This window comes from Marmota monax, unplaced genomic scaffold (assembly GCF_021218885.2).
Source record: "Marmota monax isolate L192 unplaced genomic scaffold, Marmota_monax_Labrador192_F-V1.1 WCK01_AAM20220418_F8-fsc00361, whole genome shotgun sequence".
Classification (NCBI taxonomy): Eukaryota; Metazoa; Chordata; class Mammalia; order Rodentia; family Sciuridae; genus Marmota; species Marmota monax.
The window spans coordinates 49,257-64,896 of NW_026693580.1; the positions used below are offsets into that span (position 1 = coordinate 49,257).

Consider the following 15,640-nt stretch of genomic DNA (forward strand, 5'->3'; position numbering starts at 1 on the left):
AAAAGGTAAATTATCTTTTTAAACTTATTAAAATGTATGATTTCAAACAATACTAGAGTAGTTCTGTCATAATTTGGAATGGTGGTGGGAGGACAAATTTTCTTATGCATTTGCTAGTTACAAATCTAATGTGTCAGGCTGGGATTGTGGCTCAGTGGTAGCGCACTTGCCTAGCATGTGTGAGGCACTGGGTTTGATTTTCAGCACCACATATAAGTGAGTAAAATAAAGGTCCATCAACAATATATAAAAATTTGACGTGTGTGTGGAAAACAGAAGACTGTAGGAGAGGTAAGGATGGTCTCCTGGATTCCTTTGCAATCCTCCCCTTCCTAGAGTTAGTAATTGCAAGTTCAGGAACTAGGCATTTCAGGTGTTGACAAAAGGCACTCTGCTAATACATTTTTCACTGATACTAACAGAAGGTTAGATACTTTCTCTGCAATTTCAAATTTAAGAGTGCTGTTTCTTTTACATTTGTCCTGAAGACAAACTCAAATCTATTTTAAGGTTTTTAGGATAGGTGAAAGAGCATGATTCATTTTCTGATCCCTTTTTCTCACTAGTTTCTTAATTCCATAGACATTTTCTGTTTTCCTGAGCAGAGGCTTAGCTAGGACATTGTTCCCTGGATATGGTTCCTGAAATCCTAACCAGAAGTTTCTGTAACAACAACCCCAAAAGACTACTAATTTCTTTGTTTCTTTTTTCTTGGTACAGGGGAATCAGACCCAGGGCCTTGCACACAAGCCTCTACCACTGAGCTATAACCCCAACCCTTTAATAAAAAAAAAATTTCTTTTGAGACAGGGTGTTGCAGTGTTGTATAAGCTGGTCTTGAACTTGAGATCCTCCTGCCCCAAGTCCCGGTAGCTAGGATTACAGCTATGCACCGCTGGGCCTGGTTTACTACAGCCGTGCACCGCCGTGCCTGGTTTACTAATTTCTTTCAGTCATATCTCAAGAACCTGGAACAAGGGCACAGACTTGCTTGCCTCTTCCCTTTGGTTCTCTTGTATTATTTTAACTTCTTGTTCTGCCTTTATTCCTACCTGGCTAGATACCAGAAATCTGGTTATCTTTTATCACCACTGTCTAATCTTGACTCCACCATACTCACTTTCTAGGATTTGAACCTGGTGTATTGAGATTAATCTCATTATCTACAATATTATAATCACCAATGACTTGGAAGCTACCATCAAATCTCTCATAGTTTGGCTGATTCATTCAACAAAAATTTTGAGTGCTAGCTGCTAGGTGTACAGAAACTAATGTATAATATTGCAAACCAGTCGTTCTCTTTATCACTGCTCTGTTTATTTTTTGAGTAACACATCTCCATCTTATGTATTCATTTTATTATTTGTATCAATGTATTTGACTGTCAGCTCCAGATGTAGAAACTCTGCATTGTTTACTAATTTATGCCCAGTGCTTAAAAGGCCATACAGCACAGTATGAAAAGGAACCCAGTAATATTTAATAAATCAATGAATAGGCCTCTAACCTGAACACAGTATGTTAGCACTCAATTTGTAAGGTCAAGCCACTGGTAGATCTTTTTATTACTCAAAGCCACGGGGTTGGGAAGGAGAAAGGACACACTTTAAATGTCCTGTTAGGTCTGTGTTTTGAGTGTGTGCATATAATCATTCTGAGGGTTACATTTTTTCTATAAAAAACACTTCACAGGCCTAGGATGTAGGTTAGTGGTACAGCACTTGCCTAGCATGTGCAAAGCCCAGACTTGCTGGCAGCTGGAAGTTTGCTGGGGCCCCTTTGGCTGTGGCTCTCAACATCTCCCCCTCTCTGTTTAAACAACAAGCATGTGGCTTAGGGACCGTGCCTGTTAGGCAGTCCAATTCAACATATGGTCCTTACCCGTCATCGGATGAACTGACCTCTAGGCGTCAGCCTCCTGTCTTAGGTTGGTACCACTGCAATTGGATCATACCCGTCACTGACTACCGGTCCAGCATACAGCCATACTTGTGGATAGGCCTTTGCACCTGTGGGGGGGTGAGGTTCTTTGCCTCACCTCTGTTGGCCCCCAAATTTTAGATGTGATTTATAGTACCACACACATGCTTTTAAAAACAAAACAAAAAACTGTAAAGGAGAAAACTGGCTTGAATGTCTGAAAATAATTCTAATTATTTATAATATATAAAATTTATTAATAAGTACTTGTTCAATTATGTTTAAATTCCATATAATGCCAAAATATAGTAAATGATTCCTTTTCTCACTATTTTTGTTGCTAAAATAGACATCCATACTTGATTTGCATATTTTGTTCTTAAATGGATCACTGCTTATAACTTAAAAAAAATCAAAACTCTATTTAAAATTATCATTCTTACTTACTCTGCAAAGAAACCACTATTATAACATAATATCAATCTGCCTAGCTTCTACCAGTGCCAATGTTCTACGAATGTGGGGGGAACGTGAAAACCTGACTAAATCTGAAGCAGCACTTTCTCAAACCGATGACTGGCAGGTCTGAACACCAGCAGAATTTGGAAGCCCAAGTTGCTAGCTCAGCTGCTCTCAGACTTCACAGCACAAGCACCTGGAGGCTGATTGCTGGGCTCCCCCTGCAGAGCAGCAGAGTCCACAGGTGGGGTCTTCTGTCAGTACCCAGCTTCGTGATGCTGGCACAGGACCTCTGTTAACCAATCTCTGCACTGCCAGGTGACTCCCTTTCAGGCTCCACCAACAAACTCCAAGTCTGGAGAAGGGTGACAGTTATTTCCTGTACTCTCCTGTGCTGTGGTTCCTGGGCACACCATTCCTGCAGTCTGCTTTGCTGCCAGCAGTTCTTTCCTAGTATCAGCAAAATCCAGTTTGCAGTTTTCCTCACATCTGGCAGACACCAGGACTGGGTAAGTAGCACTTCCTGTGAGGGATTTTGAGTTTGGGTGATGTATCTTCCCAACTGGAGGGACCCACAACCCACCAGAATGGCATAAGTTACATTGAAGACATCTGAGATACAGCCGATGGCAAATGAGACATTTTCTGACCTTCCTTTATCCTATTAAAGGCAGAGATTTCTGAGAATGAAGCTGCTATTAATCTAGGATGTGTAGAGTAGAGGGAACTTGGGGGAGAGGTGGGAGCTTTCAGCTAGGCATTAGGCTGATCATTAATTAGCACCTAGAGGAGGAACTGCAGTAAAAAACTATCAGAAGCTGGCTGCCATACCTTGCATGTATCTCTAGGAGTGCTATCCCTTTCTCTTATTATGTTGACATATAAATCCTTACCCTGTGGAACTCTGCTCTGTTAATCTAGTTGTCAATTAACTTGCATCAGTACCACCACTGGCAAACAGAGTTCCCAATTCAACTCTATGACTTCACCTCTCTCATGGAGTTTTCAAGGTTGCAGATGGTGATGATAATAGGTTGTTATGATGGTTACTTTGATTAGTAAGGAGTATACAGGCTGGCATAAAACTGGAAAGCATTCACTGAATGCTAAATGCTCTTCCTAAAAAGAAAATCCAGTTTCTTAATGCATTAAATTTTCTCAGAAGTTGCCTCTTCATGGCTCTTAGATTATAACATTTAATTCTAAGTTCATTTTACATTTGGATCAATTTTTGTCATCTGAAAGGAAATAAGGAAAACTGTCATATGTATATGCGTGTTTATACATCTCTCACACACACACATGGTCACGTCATTTATTTACCCTTCTATGTGCTGTCACTACTGGACAACCTTGAGTATTCCAGACTAGTAACTGGGTATGGAAGGAGAGAGGTTTATCACTCTTACATGAATGATTAATTTTAGACTTAGCCTAACCTTTCTTTGTTTAGTTTTTTCCAAAGATAACTTAATTCCAAGTTAGATTAGAATCTTGGTTCCACTACATTATCTATGTATGTTTTGGCAAAATACTTAGTCTCTGTGACTTGGTTTCTTCATCTGTAAGATGGGAATAAAACCCCTCATGGGTTGTTGTGAAATACTCAAGTCTTCAACTAAAGATGCAGCAAACATAAAATGATGCAATGGGACATTCCTCGGCTGTTCAAATGCAGCCACACACAAAGAAAAATCAGAGCAATAAGAATCATATATTCACCTGTATGGAGAACTACATTTTTCTTTAAATGATACATTCATGTGCTAAAATAGAGTATGTTTATATAATTAATTAGTAAATTTCATTCCAAAACAATAATTAAAGATACTGGGAATAAGACAACTCATTTCTCTCCCTATGTATGTGCCATAAATGTTAATTTTCGTTCCTAAGTGAGGCACTTTGCACATAACTAAAGTTTAACATCTTCTAAAATAACCAAGTAAAAACTTCCCTGTTAAAAGACACACTCCAGAATTATACCAGACAAAAAAGGTCTTTTGGTGTTCAACCTTCCTTTCCTAATATGATGTCTAACAAATCCTTACTTCCAAATAATTTATTTCAAAAAATGGTGAGCCAACTTAGATCCAGACAGTTGAATTCACTGTCATCCCCCTGCTGAACTCTCCTAATCTCTCTGGCCTGTGAGAGTGAACTGATGTATTGTTGTTCATACTTTTCAACCACTTCATCCTGCACTGACAACTATTCTTACCAGACAATCCCTAGAATCAACCCTTCACCTGCGTTTAGAACACAGAACTCTGTTCAGCTTTTTGTGCAGTGCTTCTTGTTGGCCACGTTCAAGCTACATCATGGCATGACTCCTCAGGGCACGATTACATAGGGTATAAGAATTGGAACTGCAGCCACAGGAAGTCATAATAAATTCCCTACAAGCTTATTTAAGGACAGGCAGTGCAACCCCAGCCCCGCACACCAATATTTCCCTGTATCCAGTCCTGAGGGTGAGGGCCACTGCCTGGAGTTTCAAAGTACTTATGGGTTATGACAGTGGAAGTTATAAAGAATAAGGAATACCTCTTTTTGGTACCATAAGAACCTAGAGAATTGACACCCAACATCTGTTCTGTCCTCAGTAATTCATCAGGAGGAATGAGAAGAAATGTGAGGGTACTTCAATTTAAATATCTTTTAAAATCCAACCAAATATGCCCTTTAGTGAATTCATCATTTTTCTTCCCAATACCCCCTGAATCTGCTGATGATACCGTTATTCCAGCATCTCCTCCCAGCTCAAAATACTGAATGATTTAAAACTTATTCCTTTTCTTAACAAAGTCACGGTCACCAGTTCCTAGAAACATCTTTCCTCCTTTTTCATATCACTATCTTGGTGTAAGCCTTCCTTCTGCTCATCTTAATTACTATAAAGCAGTGGCTTCACTGGCCTCTCTGGCTGTATCTCTGTTTGCATCCTCACACATCCTGTGGATTAATAAGCATCAGTAATCACATTTTATTAACATATTTGTCCCTACTGAACACAAAAGAAACCTACAAACTATACTCATAATCACCAGGGATTGATCAAAGCTCCTGAGCAACTAAAGTGCCTATGAAAATGTTTTTAAAAATAAGCATATAAATATCATTTTCAGTAATATGCTTTGTAACACAGCATATTGTTTCATGCCTAAAGTCTGTGCAATGGGACCACCTTATTGTTAACTAACAATACTCAGCTTATTAATTTTTTTTTTTTTTTTTGGTACTGGGGATTGAACCCAGTGGCACTGAACCACTGAGCCACACCTCTGGCCCTCTTTTGTATTTTATTTAGAGATGGGGTCTTATTGAGTTGCTTAGGGCCTTGTTAAGTTGCTGAGGCTGGCTTTGAATTCAAGATCCTCCTGCCTCAGCCTTCCTAGCTGCTAGGATTATAGGCATGTGCACTGTGCCCAGCTCAGCTTAAGTTGTCTTTCAGGGAGGTATCAGATCAACTATTAAAAAAACCCGATTCTGTTAGAGTATACTGATACAATACATGATAGATCTCAGGAAAAGAAAAGTATCTTTGGTAACATGAGCCTGAGTCCACATGTAGCTATTATCTTTATATTTTCATGTCTAAGGTGATCATAAGGTAGACTGGACTTGAAATACATCTAAATGGGGTAGGAACAGAAGAGGAATACCATAAGACTACTGTAGATGTTATACATGAATTCAGGCTCTCTTGATAGGATCAAAACCAAGGGCATCATTTCTGGACTTCTTTCATGTAACACTATTTTAGGTCTGTTTTCCTTATTTTTAGCTAGAAGTTACATGTGCCCACATGCTTGAATACAAAACAGCCAACTATAATTTAAAATTTGATAAAATTTTGAAGAAATAAAATCCTGATTGCATAGTTCAGTAGCTGTCATCTCCACGCTGAACTCTCCTAATCTCTCTGGCCCGTGAGAGTGAACTGATGAGTGATGAGTGAACTGAAGCCTAAGCATAGGACAGGCAATCTAGCAAAACTGGACAAGTGCCTGTAAGAAGCTGGAACTTGGGCTGGGCTGGGGCTCAGTGGGGAGCGCTTGCCTTGCAGGTGTGAGGCCCTGGGTTCCATCCTCAGCACCACATAAAAATAAATAAATAAAATAAAGGTATTGCGTCCATCTACAACTAAAATAAAATATTAAAAACAAGAAGCTGGAACATCAGACTGCCTGAGGACAAGGATCTTGTCTGCTCATCATATGGCAGGCAGATCTGCTAGGTGGAAAGGGGTTCCAAAATGGCCAGACAATACAATTTTCCTTTTTATTTAGTATAGATGAAGTATTTTTTCACATCTTGTTTCATTTGTGCTAAGTAGTTGAAACTTTAGTTTACTGGAAGTGAACTTTAAAATAATAATTTAAAAATATTTTTAAAGAAAATATCAGATAATGGTTCTGTTTTTTTATTTTGATTATATAGAAAAAACTTAAATATATATCATCCATTAATTAAATAATCATATTGTGGTGACAAGAGGTAAAGATAAAAGATTTAAGCAAAGAAAACCCATGGAAATTTTAAAAGTTCACCAATAGCTTAGTAATTCAGTGGTCTGCTTATGTCATGTATGTATAATTTATACATGGATCACAAATAATTTTAGATCATTTAAAATCTCGACCTTGTTCTAACGTACATTTTATAAACCAATTTCTGAGAATAATCTATTATGTATTTGTCATTTCTACCATATCTCAGAGGTGGCTATCATTTATTCAATGTGAAATGTAAAAGAACTACAAAACACTTTAAACTCTTTCTTTTGGCCTTTTGTTACTCAAAGAAGCTTCCTTTTCTAGTGCATCTTTCTGACTCCATGCTTGTGCCTTCAACACTTTGGCAGCCATTTCTGGTTCCGTATGGAAAGCGGAAAGCGTACCTGCTCCTGCCAGACACATTCAGCACACAAGGAGCCACTACAGGCCCTGCTGATGCTAGTTCCACAGCGGCTGTTGGGAGGGAAGGAGGAGAGCCCACCACACTGTGTCAGCTGCTGGGCCCTCCCACTGCCCCTGGATGCTGTGCCCCGAGGAGGCAAGGTACTTCACACTCCAGTAATTTTTCCTGATTTGGAAGTATTTCTAACTGTATTTGGAATTATTAAGATAGTTATACATTTAAAGTAAATGATACAAATAACTCCTTAAATATATGCAACTTAACTTTGAAAAATTCAACAGAAAAATCTTGACCTCCAATGGTTGGATACCCAATGGTTACTGGTGAAGTACAATCCTTAATAAAGGAAGACTCTCTCAAGTGTATACAAGACTTGCATCTATTTCAGTCATTAGCTATTTCTGTGAATAGACAACTTTACTTATTAATAAAATTCTTGCCAAAAAATAGCTCTTTCTTGTCATACAAATAAAAAAAGAAAATGTGCTCAGCATTCTATTGTGTATTGCTATAAATATAAACTGATACAAATGAGAGAACAAATCATTAAACTGTGCATAAGGTCACTCTGCCCAGAGTAGTTTTCCATTGCTGTGCATTTCCTTCTTCATTCGCTCAAGTACTAGGAAGGGATTCAGTGGAAAGAACAGAGCAGATAGTTAACAAATCCCTTCCCCAGGAAGGTATGAGGACTAGATTTGAAAGATGAGAAAATGGGCATGGAGACTTGCCCAGGGGTAGGTTGTCATCCTTACACCAAGTCTGCTGTTTACATCCCCTCTTCTCACCTGGTATGCTACTGCTGGGCTGATTTGAAGGTTATTGTTGCATTACCCTCCCCCTATTTAATCACTACCACTTTATCACCATGACTGCAATCTGTACATGATTAACTGTTTACATTTAAATCTAAACCCCAGGCACCCCTAAAACTAGGCCCTCCTGGTCCCATTTAGTCGTTCTCACCAAATATATGTGTTTTTCCCCCAATTTAAATACAAAATCTATTGAGAGCTAGACAATGACATTAGGTCTCTATAAATTTTTGTTGATGATAAGATGCTTTAATTGAGTGACAGATTCTGCCTTAATTTAAACCTCAAAAGTTCCTTATTTAAGAATGACTTTAAGATAGCATTTCTGAGAAGATGACACTGATTTCAGCCATTGTTACAAATAATTTAAATTTTAAAAACATATAGGGAAATATTTTGATTCTGTTTATTGATATTTACTTAAGTCTCAGAAAGTATTAAGTAACTATTCTTTCTCACTCTGAGTTATAAACTTCTGGGAGAAAAATCCAATTTCTACTCATGACACTGCTCTCCTTAGTGTCTAGCTGCCTAGACCTATTTTGGTATGAGGTACTTCATATTTGTTCCCAGCCTGGTTCTCAGGTCAAAAATCTTAACACTCCTACATTCCCGACCTCTGTGAACTCTTACTATTATTCCCACACCATGCCAGTCCCTTTGTGAACTCTGTGCCTTTACACATTCAAATCTAATGTTCTCAGCTTGCTTTTCTACCCCCTTTTTAAACTAGTTCATCACTTTCTACTCATTCTCCTAGACTTGTTTTAAGTGTCACCCCTTCTGAAAAGTCTTCAGGGGCTCCTTACAGTCAAAGTTAACTATAATTATCTGCTCTATGACTGCCTGTCCAAATAAACAGTAAGCTGAAGGGCATCAGGGAGAGCGTCTTACAAATCACTGTACTCTCAGCACCTGGCACAGAGTGGAACACACCCAAATGCATGGAAGAATGTCTAACCCAGGGCCTCTACCACTGAACTATATCTTTTTTTTTTTTTTTTGGTACTGGGGATGACCCAGGGGCACTTGACCACTGAGCCACATCCCCAGCCACATTTTGTATTTTATTTAGAGACAGGGTCTCACTGAGTTGCTTAAGGCCATGCTAAATTGCTGAGGCTGGTTTTGAATTCAAGATCCTCTTGCCTCAGCTCTGGAGCTGCTGGGATTACAGGCATGCATAACTGTGCCCGGCTTGTATAAGTACTTCTTGATCTTATATTTAAATATTTATAAATATTTAAATGATCCATAACTAGTTAAAAATAACTTTTTTTTTTTTTTTTTTGTGAAGTTGTAACTGGGAATTGAATCCAAGGGCACTCTGCCACTGAGCTTTATCTCCAGCCCTTTAAAAAATTTTTTAAAAAAATTTTTGAGAAAAGGTCTCACTAAATTGCTGAGGGTCTCACCAAGTTGTTGAGATTGACCTCGAATTTATGATCCTCCTGCCTCAGCCTTCTGAGTTCTAGTACTTTTTGATTGGAAAAAAATATCAAAATGATCCATAATTGCTTAGAAATAACTTCTAGATTCTATAATTCCTTAAATTATAAATTCCTTTAAGTTTCTACAATTTCTTAGGCATGTCAAAATTTCTACATTTTCCAAACATTTGGAAAGCATTATAATGCAGGAGCAACTTACTTTATTTCGATCTTGTACGACCAATATTTTTCTAGTACTCTCATCAAATACAGCTCCTGTTAGGAGAAACAATAAACGATAATCAAGAAATATTAATTTCATTCTCTTAGACTCCTCCCATACTTATCTGTGGTCATCAAAATCCTACCCATGCTTGAAGGCCTAGTTCAGATATCATCTCATCCATGAAGACTTGTAAATCTCCTGAGCAAGGAATTGATTGTTCAGTAGTTATTTTTAGTTCTAGTATATACTAAGTTGTAGCATAATCATCTGCTTAAGCTTCTCTAGATTGTCTATTTCTCTTGGTACACAATCTTTCTATCCTTTCACGGCATTTTCTTTATAGTGTTCAGATAATTTTAAGTGCCTGTTGCAGTCCATTTGGCATCTATAATAAACTACCACAAACTGGTGGCTTATCATAACACAATTTTCTTATAGTTCTATAAGTTGAGAAGTTCAAGACTGAGGTCCTGGCAGGCTCAGTGTCTGGAGAAGGCCCACTCCTTAGTGTCTTCTTGCTATGTCCTCACACAGTGGAAGGGCAAACAAACTCCCTCAGGCCTCCTTCATGAGGGATTGGATCCCACTGCCCAAAGGCCTCCCCTCTTCACAGCCTCACACTAAGGATTAGGCTTCAGTGTGTGGATTTGGGAAGAGAGATATTCAGAGCATGCATTTAAAAGTGTTCACTGAATAAATGCATTTGCTTTTTCATTCTTTCTTGAATCACTGCATAGAACACAGGCCTCTGACCCCTAACAATCCAAATCCTAGTATCTTAATATTCAGTTCAGGACCTTTATGAAGCTAATTGTACACAACTTTTTAACATATAACACAAATATTTCTTTTTGTAGTTTAAAGTTCTAATCCATTTATTTCATTTACTCATTAATTATACACATTACTTAGTGCACTATAGATTATGCTAGCATTTATCTTTGAGCAATCCTGGGTCAAAAATATAAATAACAGTCTAATGATCTTTATTGGGATAACGTAAACATTTGTTTATGTGGGAAGATATTTTCCACATATTCAGCCATTCTTTCAATATTGAGTCCTTATACACAACATATGGTAATAAATACTATGTAGAGATAAAATATGTAAAGGGAATAGGTATTTGTAACACAAGGAAAACTGAAATCCCATTTAGTGTTTTAAAACAAGAGTAAAACCAAATGAGGTGTAATTAATGATGATGGATTCTATTATAAAATTTATGATGAAATTGGACTTTCCAAGGGATAGCATGCAAGGAAACCTACTCTTAAAGTATAAAAATTGTGATTAGCCACCTTGAACTTTTCCCTAATGAATTCACTAGTAACAGGAGCACAGAACCAGTACACACAACTTGAGTGACCCCTGCTGGCCACAGCACAAGAGCTAAATCAATCCTAGGTCAGAGATCAAGTGGAAATTCCCAGCTTATGGCCAGAGACTGTGCTTACTGCTTTGTGTGCATTATTGTCTAGGGTGTTCATCAAAAGAATCCGCTGAACATCCTGAGTACCTGAGTTCATGCAGCCTAGAGGGAGAGTGGAGCCTGGCAGCCAGTCTGGGCTCCAAGTAAGCACTTTTTTTTTTTTTTTTTTTTAATTGGCTTCATTTATTTTTTAAGTTGGACACAATACCTTTACTTTATTTGTTTATTTTTATGTGATACTGAGGATCAAACCCAGGGCCTCCCATGTGCTAGGTAGGCACTCTACCGCTGAACCACAAACCAAGCCCCCCAAGTAGGCACTCTTTACAGTACAATGTGGCACTCCAAGGGCTCATTTCCACTTGAAGGTTTGACATTCACTCAAGAAATCCCGGGTGTCTGCTTTAGGCCAGACTGTCTTTGCTTGAGGATACAGTGGTGAAGGAGACTTAAAATACCCACCTTCATGGAGTTGATATTATTGTAGGGATAGGATTCCCAATTGTGTTATGTGCAATAAAGACAGGTGGCTCTAGATAAAGGGACAAAGGCTGATAGGATTGGTGTGCAGGAGAACCCCGTTTTAGACAGGAGGGTCAGGAGCTTTTCTGAGGAGGAGACACTTGTGCAGAACCGTCAACTGTCAAGAACTGGACAAAGCTCTGAGGAAGCACATTGCAGGGGAAGAAGTCAGTAGATGCCAGGCTAGTAGGTGCTGGCTTGTGAGGGTAATTAACCAGGGAAGAAGCCACAGCTCACTCTGGTCCAGCCATACTATGAGCAACCTTCTGTCCTTCTGTTGCTCATAATAACATCGACTATTTTCTCTCCACCTAAAAATCTCTGCATTAGATTGTTCCTATCCCTAAGAGCCCCCTCTGATCCTAGTTATCCTTCACTACTGGTCAAGTTCCACATCTCCCATTCTTGAAGTCCTCTAGAACTCCTAAACTATATGAGACAATACAATACTTACTTATAAACTCTCATGGAATACTCTTCGTGTATATGTCACCAATTCTATGGTAATGATTGCAAACTCAATCAGAAACCATGACAATGAATGAGAGTTATTTCTATGACTTTCCAATGAAGTGAGGCTGTCACCCAATTATCAAGTACAATCGTTTGTAATGAAGCTGAATGGAAAGCTTAAGACTTCAGATAGAGAAGACATTACTAGACTTCTTGAATAAATCCTTTAAAACACTTCTTATGTGCAAAATAGCTTTAAAACGCTTGTAAATTATATAAAATTGCTAATTAAAATTATTAATAAATTACTATTTAATACATATTATTGCTTTCATTTAAGAATCTCCTTAATCCTGGTTCTCAAAGGGTGTTTTTAAGACCAAAAGCTGCAATACCAGAACTAGCCACAGGAAAATTATTAGAAATGCCAATTCTTAGATCCCACCCCAGACCTACTGAATCATCAGTCTGTCTTAATAAGCCCTCTGATTTTGATGGCTTCTACTATGTGAGTCCCTGTCTTTATTGGAAGATAGTATTCTCTCAATTTATATCTATGAAGCTAATCAGACTATGAAGTTCTACACTGTCATTAAATCATGCCATTTTAAATAATGGTTTGGCACAATAGCTTAACCTAAATGTCTTTAAGAAGTAATATTCAATTTGGTTCTCTTTACCTTATACTCAACCTAAGCTATATTTTACTGTACAGATTCGTATGTTTAGTAGTACTAATATGTGTGATAAGAACATGAAAATTGTCAGAATCAAAATAGATTCACTGTGGTAAACCTAACCAAAAAAAGGAAAAAGTGAATAAGGCTGGGAGGTTATGAAGGGCCGGTCGTACAGGAGGCCTGATGGTAATCATCACAACATTCTGCCATAACCACAGCTTTCAGAGGCCACCGCGATAACATAAAAAAATACCTCTATGAGGACATCTGCCCTGAAACTCTTTGTTCAACTTCAGACTGTTGTACTTTTATTATTAATCACTGTGGCCCAGTGATAACCATTTCCAAATACCTGCTAAAATTCTACTCACATCTGTCTCTCAAATTTTGTCCTGGCCTCAACTTCTTTGAACACACTCATAGTTTACCATGGTACCTGTATTCCCATTGCAATACTCGGCTATTTCTAAATAAATTTCATCCTTTAGAGACTCTGATTGTTTTGTTTATTTAGGTTGAATGAATTTATTTCCTGATTCCAAGTCATGCCACTGTTTGAGAACAGGTTTGGAATTCAGCTCTCAATGTGCCAGTTCTTTGTGATGCCCTCTGCTGATCTGTAAAGCAACTTTCATTTATTTAAAAGCTCTGCAACAGTTTCAGGAAGATAATCACTGAACAAAATCATTCATCAAAGAAAGAAACTGGGTTACCCTTAAGGAACTTTAAAAAGTGAACTCTAGTGGCCATGAGTTCGAAACTGACCTGCGACTCCTACTTGATGTGTGGCATACGCTGGTAATCTGCTGGGCCCTTCTCCCAGCCACAGGGTCAGCATTGATGAGTCCGATTCTGCATGGTGAAAGCGGAAGCCCAGGGAAGCAGCAGGGGCAATAAATCGGCTTTGGAGGATGGGAATATGCAGCCAGACGGCTATTTTACCTTCTGATCGCCACTCATGCATTGCAGCTAAAATGTAGAAGATAAGAATCTGTAAACATTTTACAGTGAGACAAATAGGATAAACTAAAACTGGGCTCAGGGTGTCACTTCCTCCAGAAAGCCATCTTTAGGGATGTACTTCCTCATGATTAGCTTTCTGGAGAGATCCCAAAATGTCCTGTTCACATCACCAGCATGGCTACTACCATGTTTTTCATAATTACCACTTTATTTATATGATTTTCTACCAGATCAAAATCCTGGAGAACACAGTGCTGATCTTCACATCCATACCAACTGAAGACAATATTTGGCACATAACAGGTGTTGTTAATTGCAGAATAGACAAATAAACTGATTTAAACAAAATGGAATACAATTTTAATGCTGTTTCTTTCTCTGTTTTGTGATGCTGGAGATCAAGCCCTGGGCTTCATGCAGGATAAGTGTTCCACTACCAAGCTACATCACCAGCCAATGGTTTCTTTTAACACCCTTAGTCTTGATCTTTATTAAGGACTTTTACTTGCACTTAAAGAGTTATGCCATAATTATTTTTGGTTTATAAATTTCAAGATGGTCAAAAGCATATAATTATTTTAAAATAATTATGCTAGTTCTAGAAAACCTTGAAAATAAAGATAATGAATTAACCTTAATGTTTTACTAGTTTGAAAATATCTAAAATTTTTTTGTTTTCATGAATTTTTTAAGTAACATCATATCACATACAGCTTATATTATGTCTTTCACAACATATCTTAAACATTCTGGGGTAAGTCACCAAAATTCTTTGAATGAATATACATTCCTAATAACTCCAAGTTTTCCATATGTAGGTATTCATAAGCTTCTTAACCAACCTTCTACTCATAGACATTTATTTCTAATTTTGTTATAAAAAATTCCCCAATGAACATGATAGGTTTTGTCTTTGAATTTTTTAAAGTTTCTTACTTCATTACATAAGATTAAGCCAGGGGATAAAGATGCCAATTCATTTAACCTTGCTAAGTTTCACTGCTTTACAACATTAGTCAAGTACTCACAACCATGAAAGACAAAGGCAGGGGTGAAGAAAGGAATACTTCGCAATTTTAGAGATTTGAGAACCCTTTCCGGTCACTTTCCCTATGCGTCATCTCACTTGCTTTTGGCCCCAACCCTGAAGCATGGGTCTTGGGAGGCTTGAGCACTTGTTCAGGGAACTTTTCCCTCTCTTCTCTTCCTCAGCTCTGCAGCAAGCTCCTCCAAGCCAAGGACCATGCTGTATGCCTCTCTCGAAAGTTGGTGTGCCCAGAACAGTGCCTTTAACAGATTTGGCCTGACTTAGCATGCTGTGAGGCCATGGGATCAGATCCTTCTGACCTTTTCTCTGATTAAATCTTTAAAAAACAGAGGTCTAATTAAAGCAATGTGCAGAAATCTTAGAGTTGATTAGGTTTTTTTTTTAATATTTATTTTTTAGTTGTAGTTGGACACAATACCTTTATTTTATGTGGTGCTGAGGATTGAACCCAGGGCTCACATTAGGCACGCGCTCTACCGCTGAGACACAACCTCAAGTTGATGAGTTCTGACATGTATGTACACCTATAACCAACACTTGAAGATTGCAGTCAGGAATTGCCATGTATTTCTTCCCAATCTTTCAGAGTAAATGAAAAAGGTTTTGCAAAAGCACTGCTATTTGCTGCTGTTTTGCATCTTATACTCTTTGGCACAAGGCTAGTGCCTAGTCCTGACTTCACGTAACTGTCAGCTCTCTAACTGCTCTCAGACATTTCCTGAAGACTGCAACTTCAAAACTTCTCAAAGTACTTTCAAAACGGAAT

The 15,640-nt window shown here is 38.1% G+C and overlaps 1 protein-coding gene across 2 annotated transcripts in view; it reads right to left on the minus strand.

The window, feature by feature from the left end:
• Nudt6 (nudix hydrolase 6) overlaps positions 1-15,640 on the minus strand; it is a 36,750-nt gene that overhangs the window by 19,185 nt on the left and 1,925 nt on the right. For both annotated transcript variants that reach the window (XR_009228190.1, XM_046459279.2), the window contains exons 2-3: positions 13,629-13,832; positions 9,771-9,826 (exon numbers count right to left, since the gene is read on the minus strand). Coding sequence is in view for 1 of the 2 variants with exons in the window: in XM_046459279.2 (XP_046315235.1) it covers positions 9,771-9,826; positions 13,629-13,832 (260 nt within the window). In the remaining variant the exon portion in view is untranslated. The remainder of the gene's footprint in view (positions 1-9,770; positions 9,827-13,628; positions 13,833-15,640) is intronic.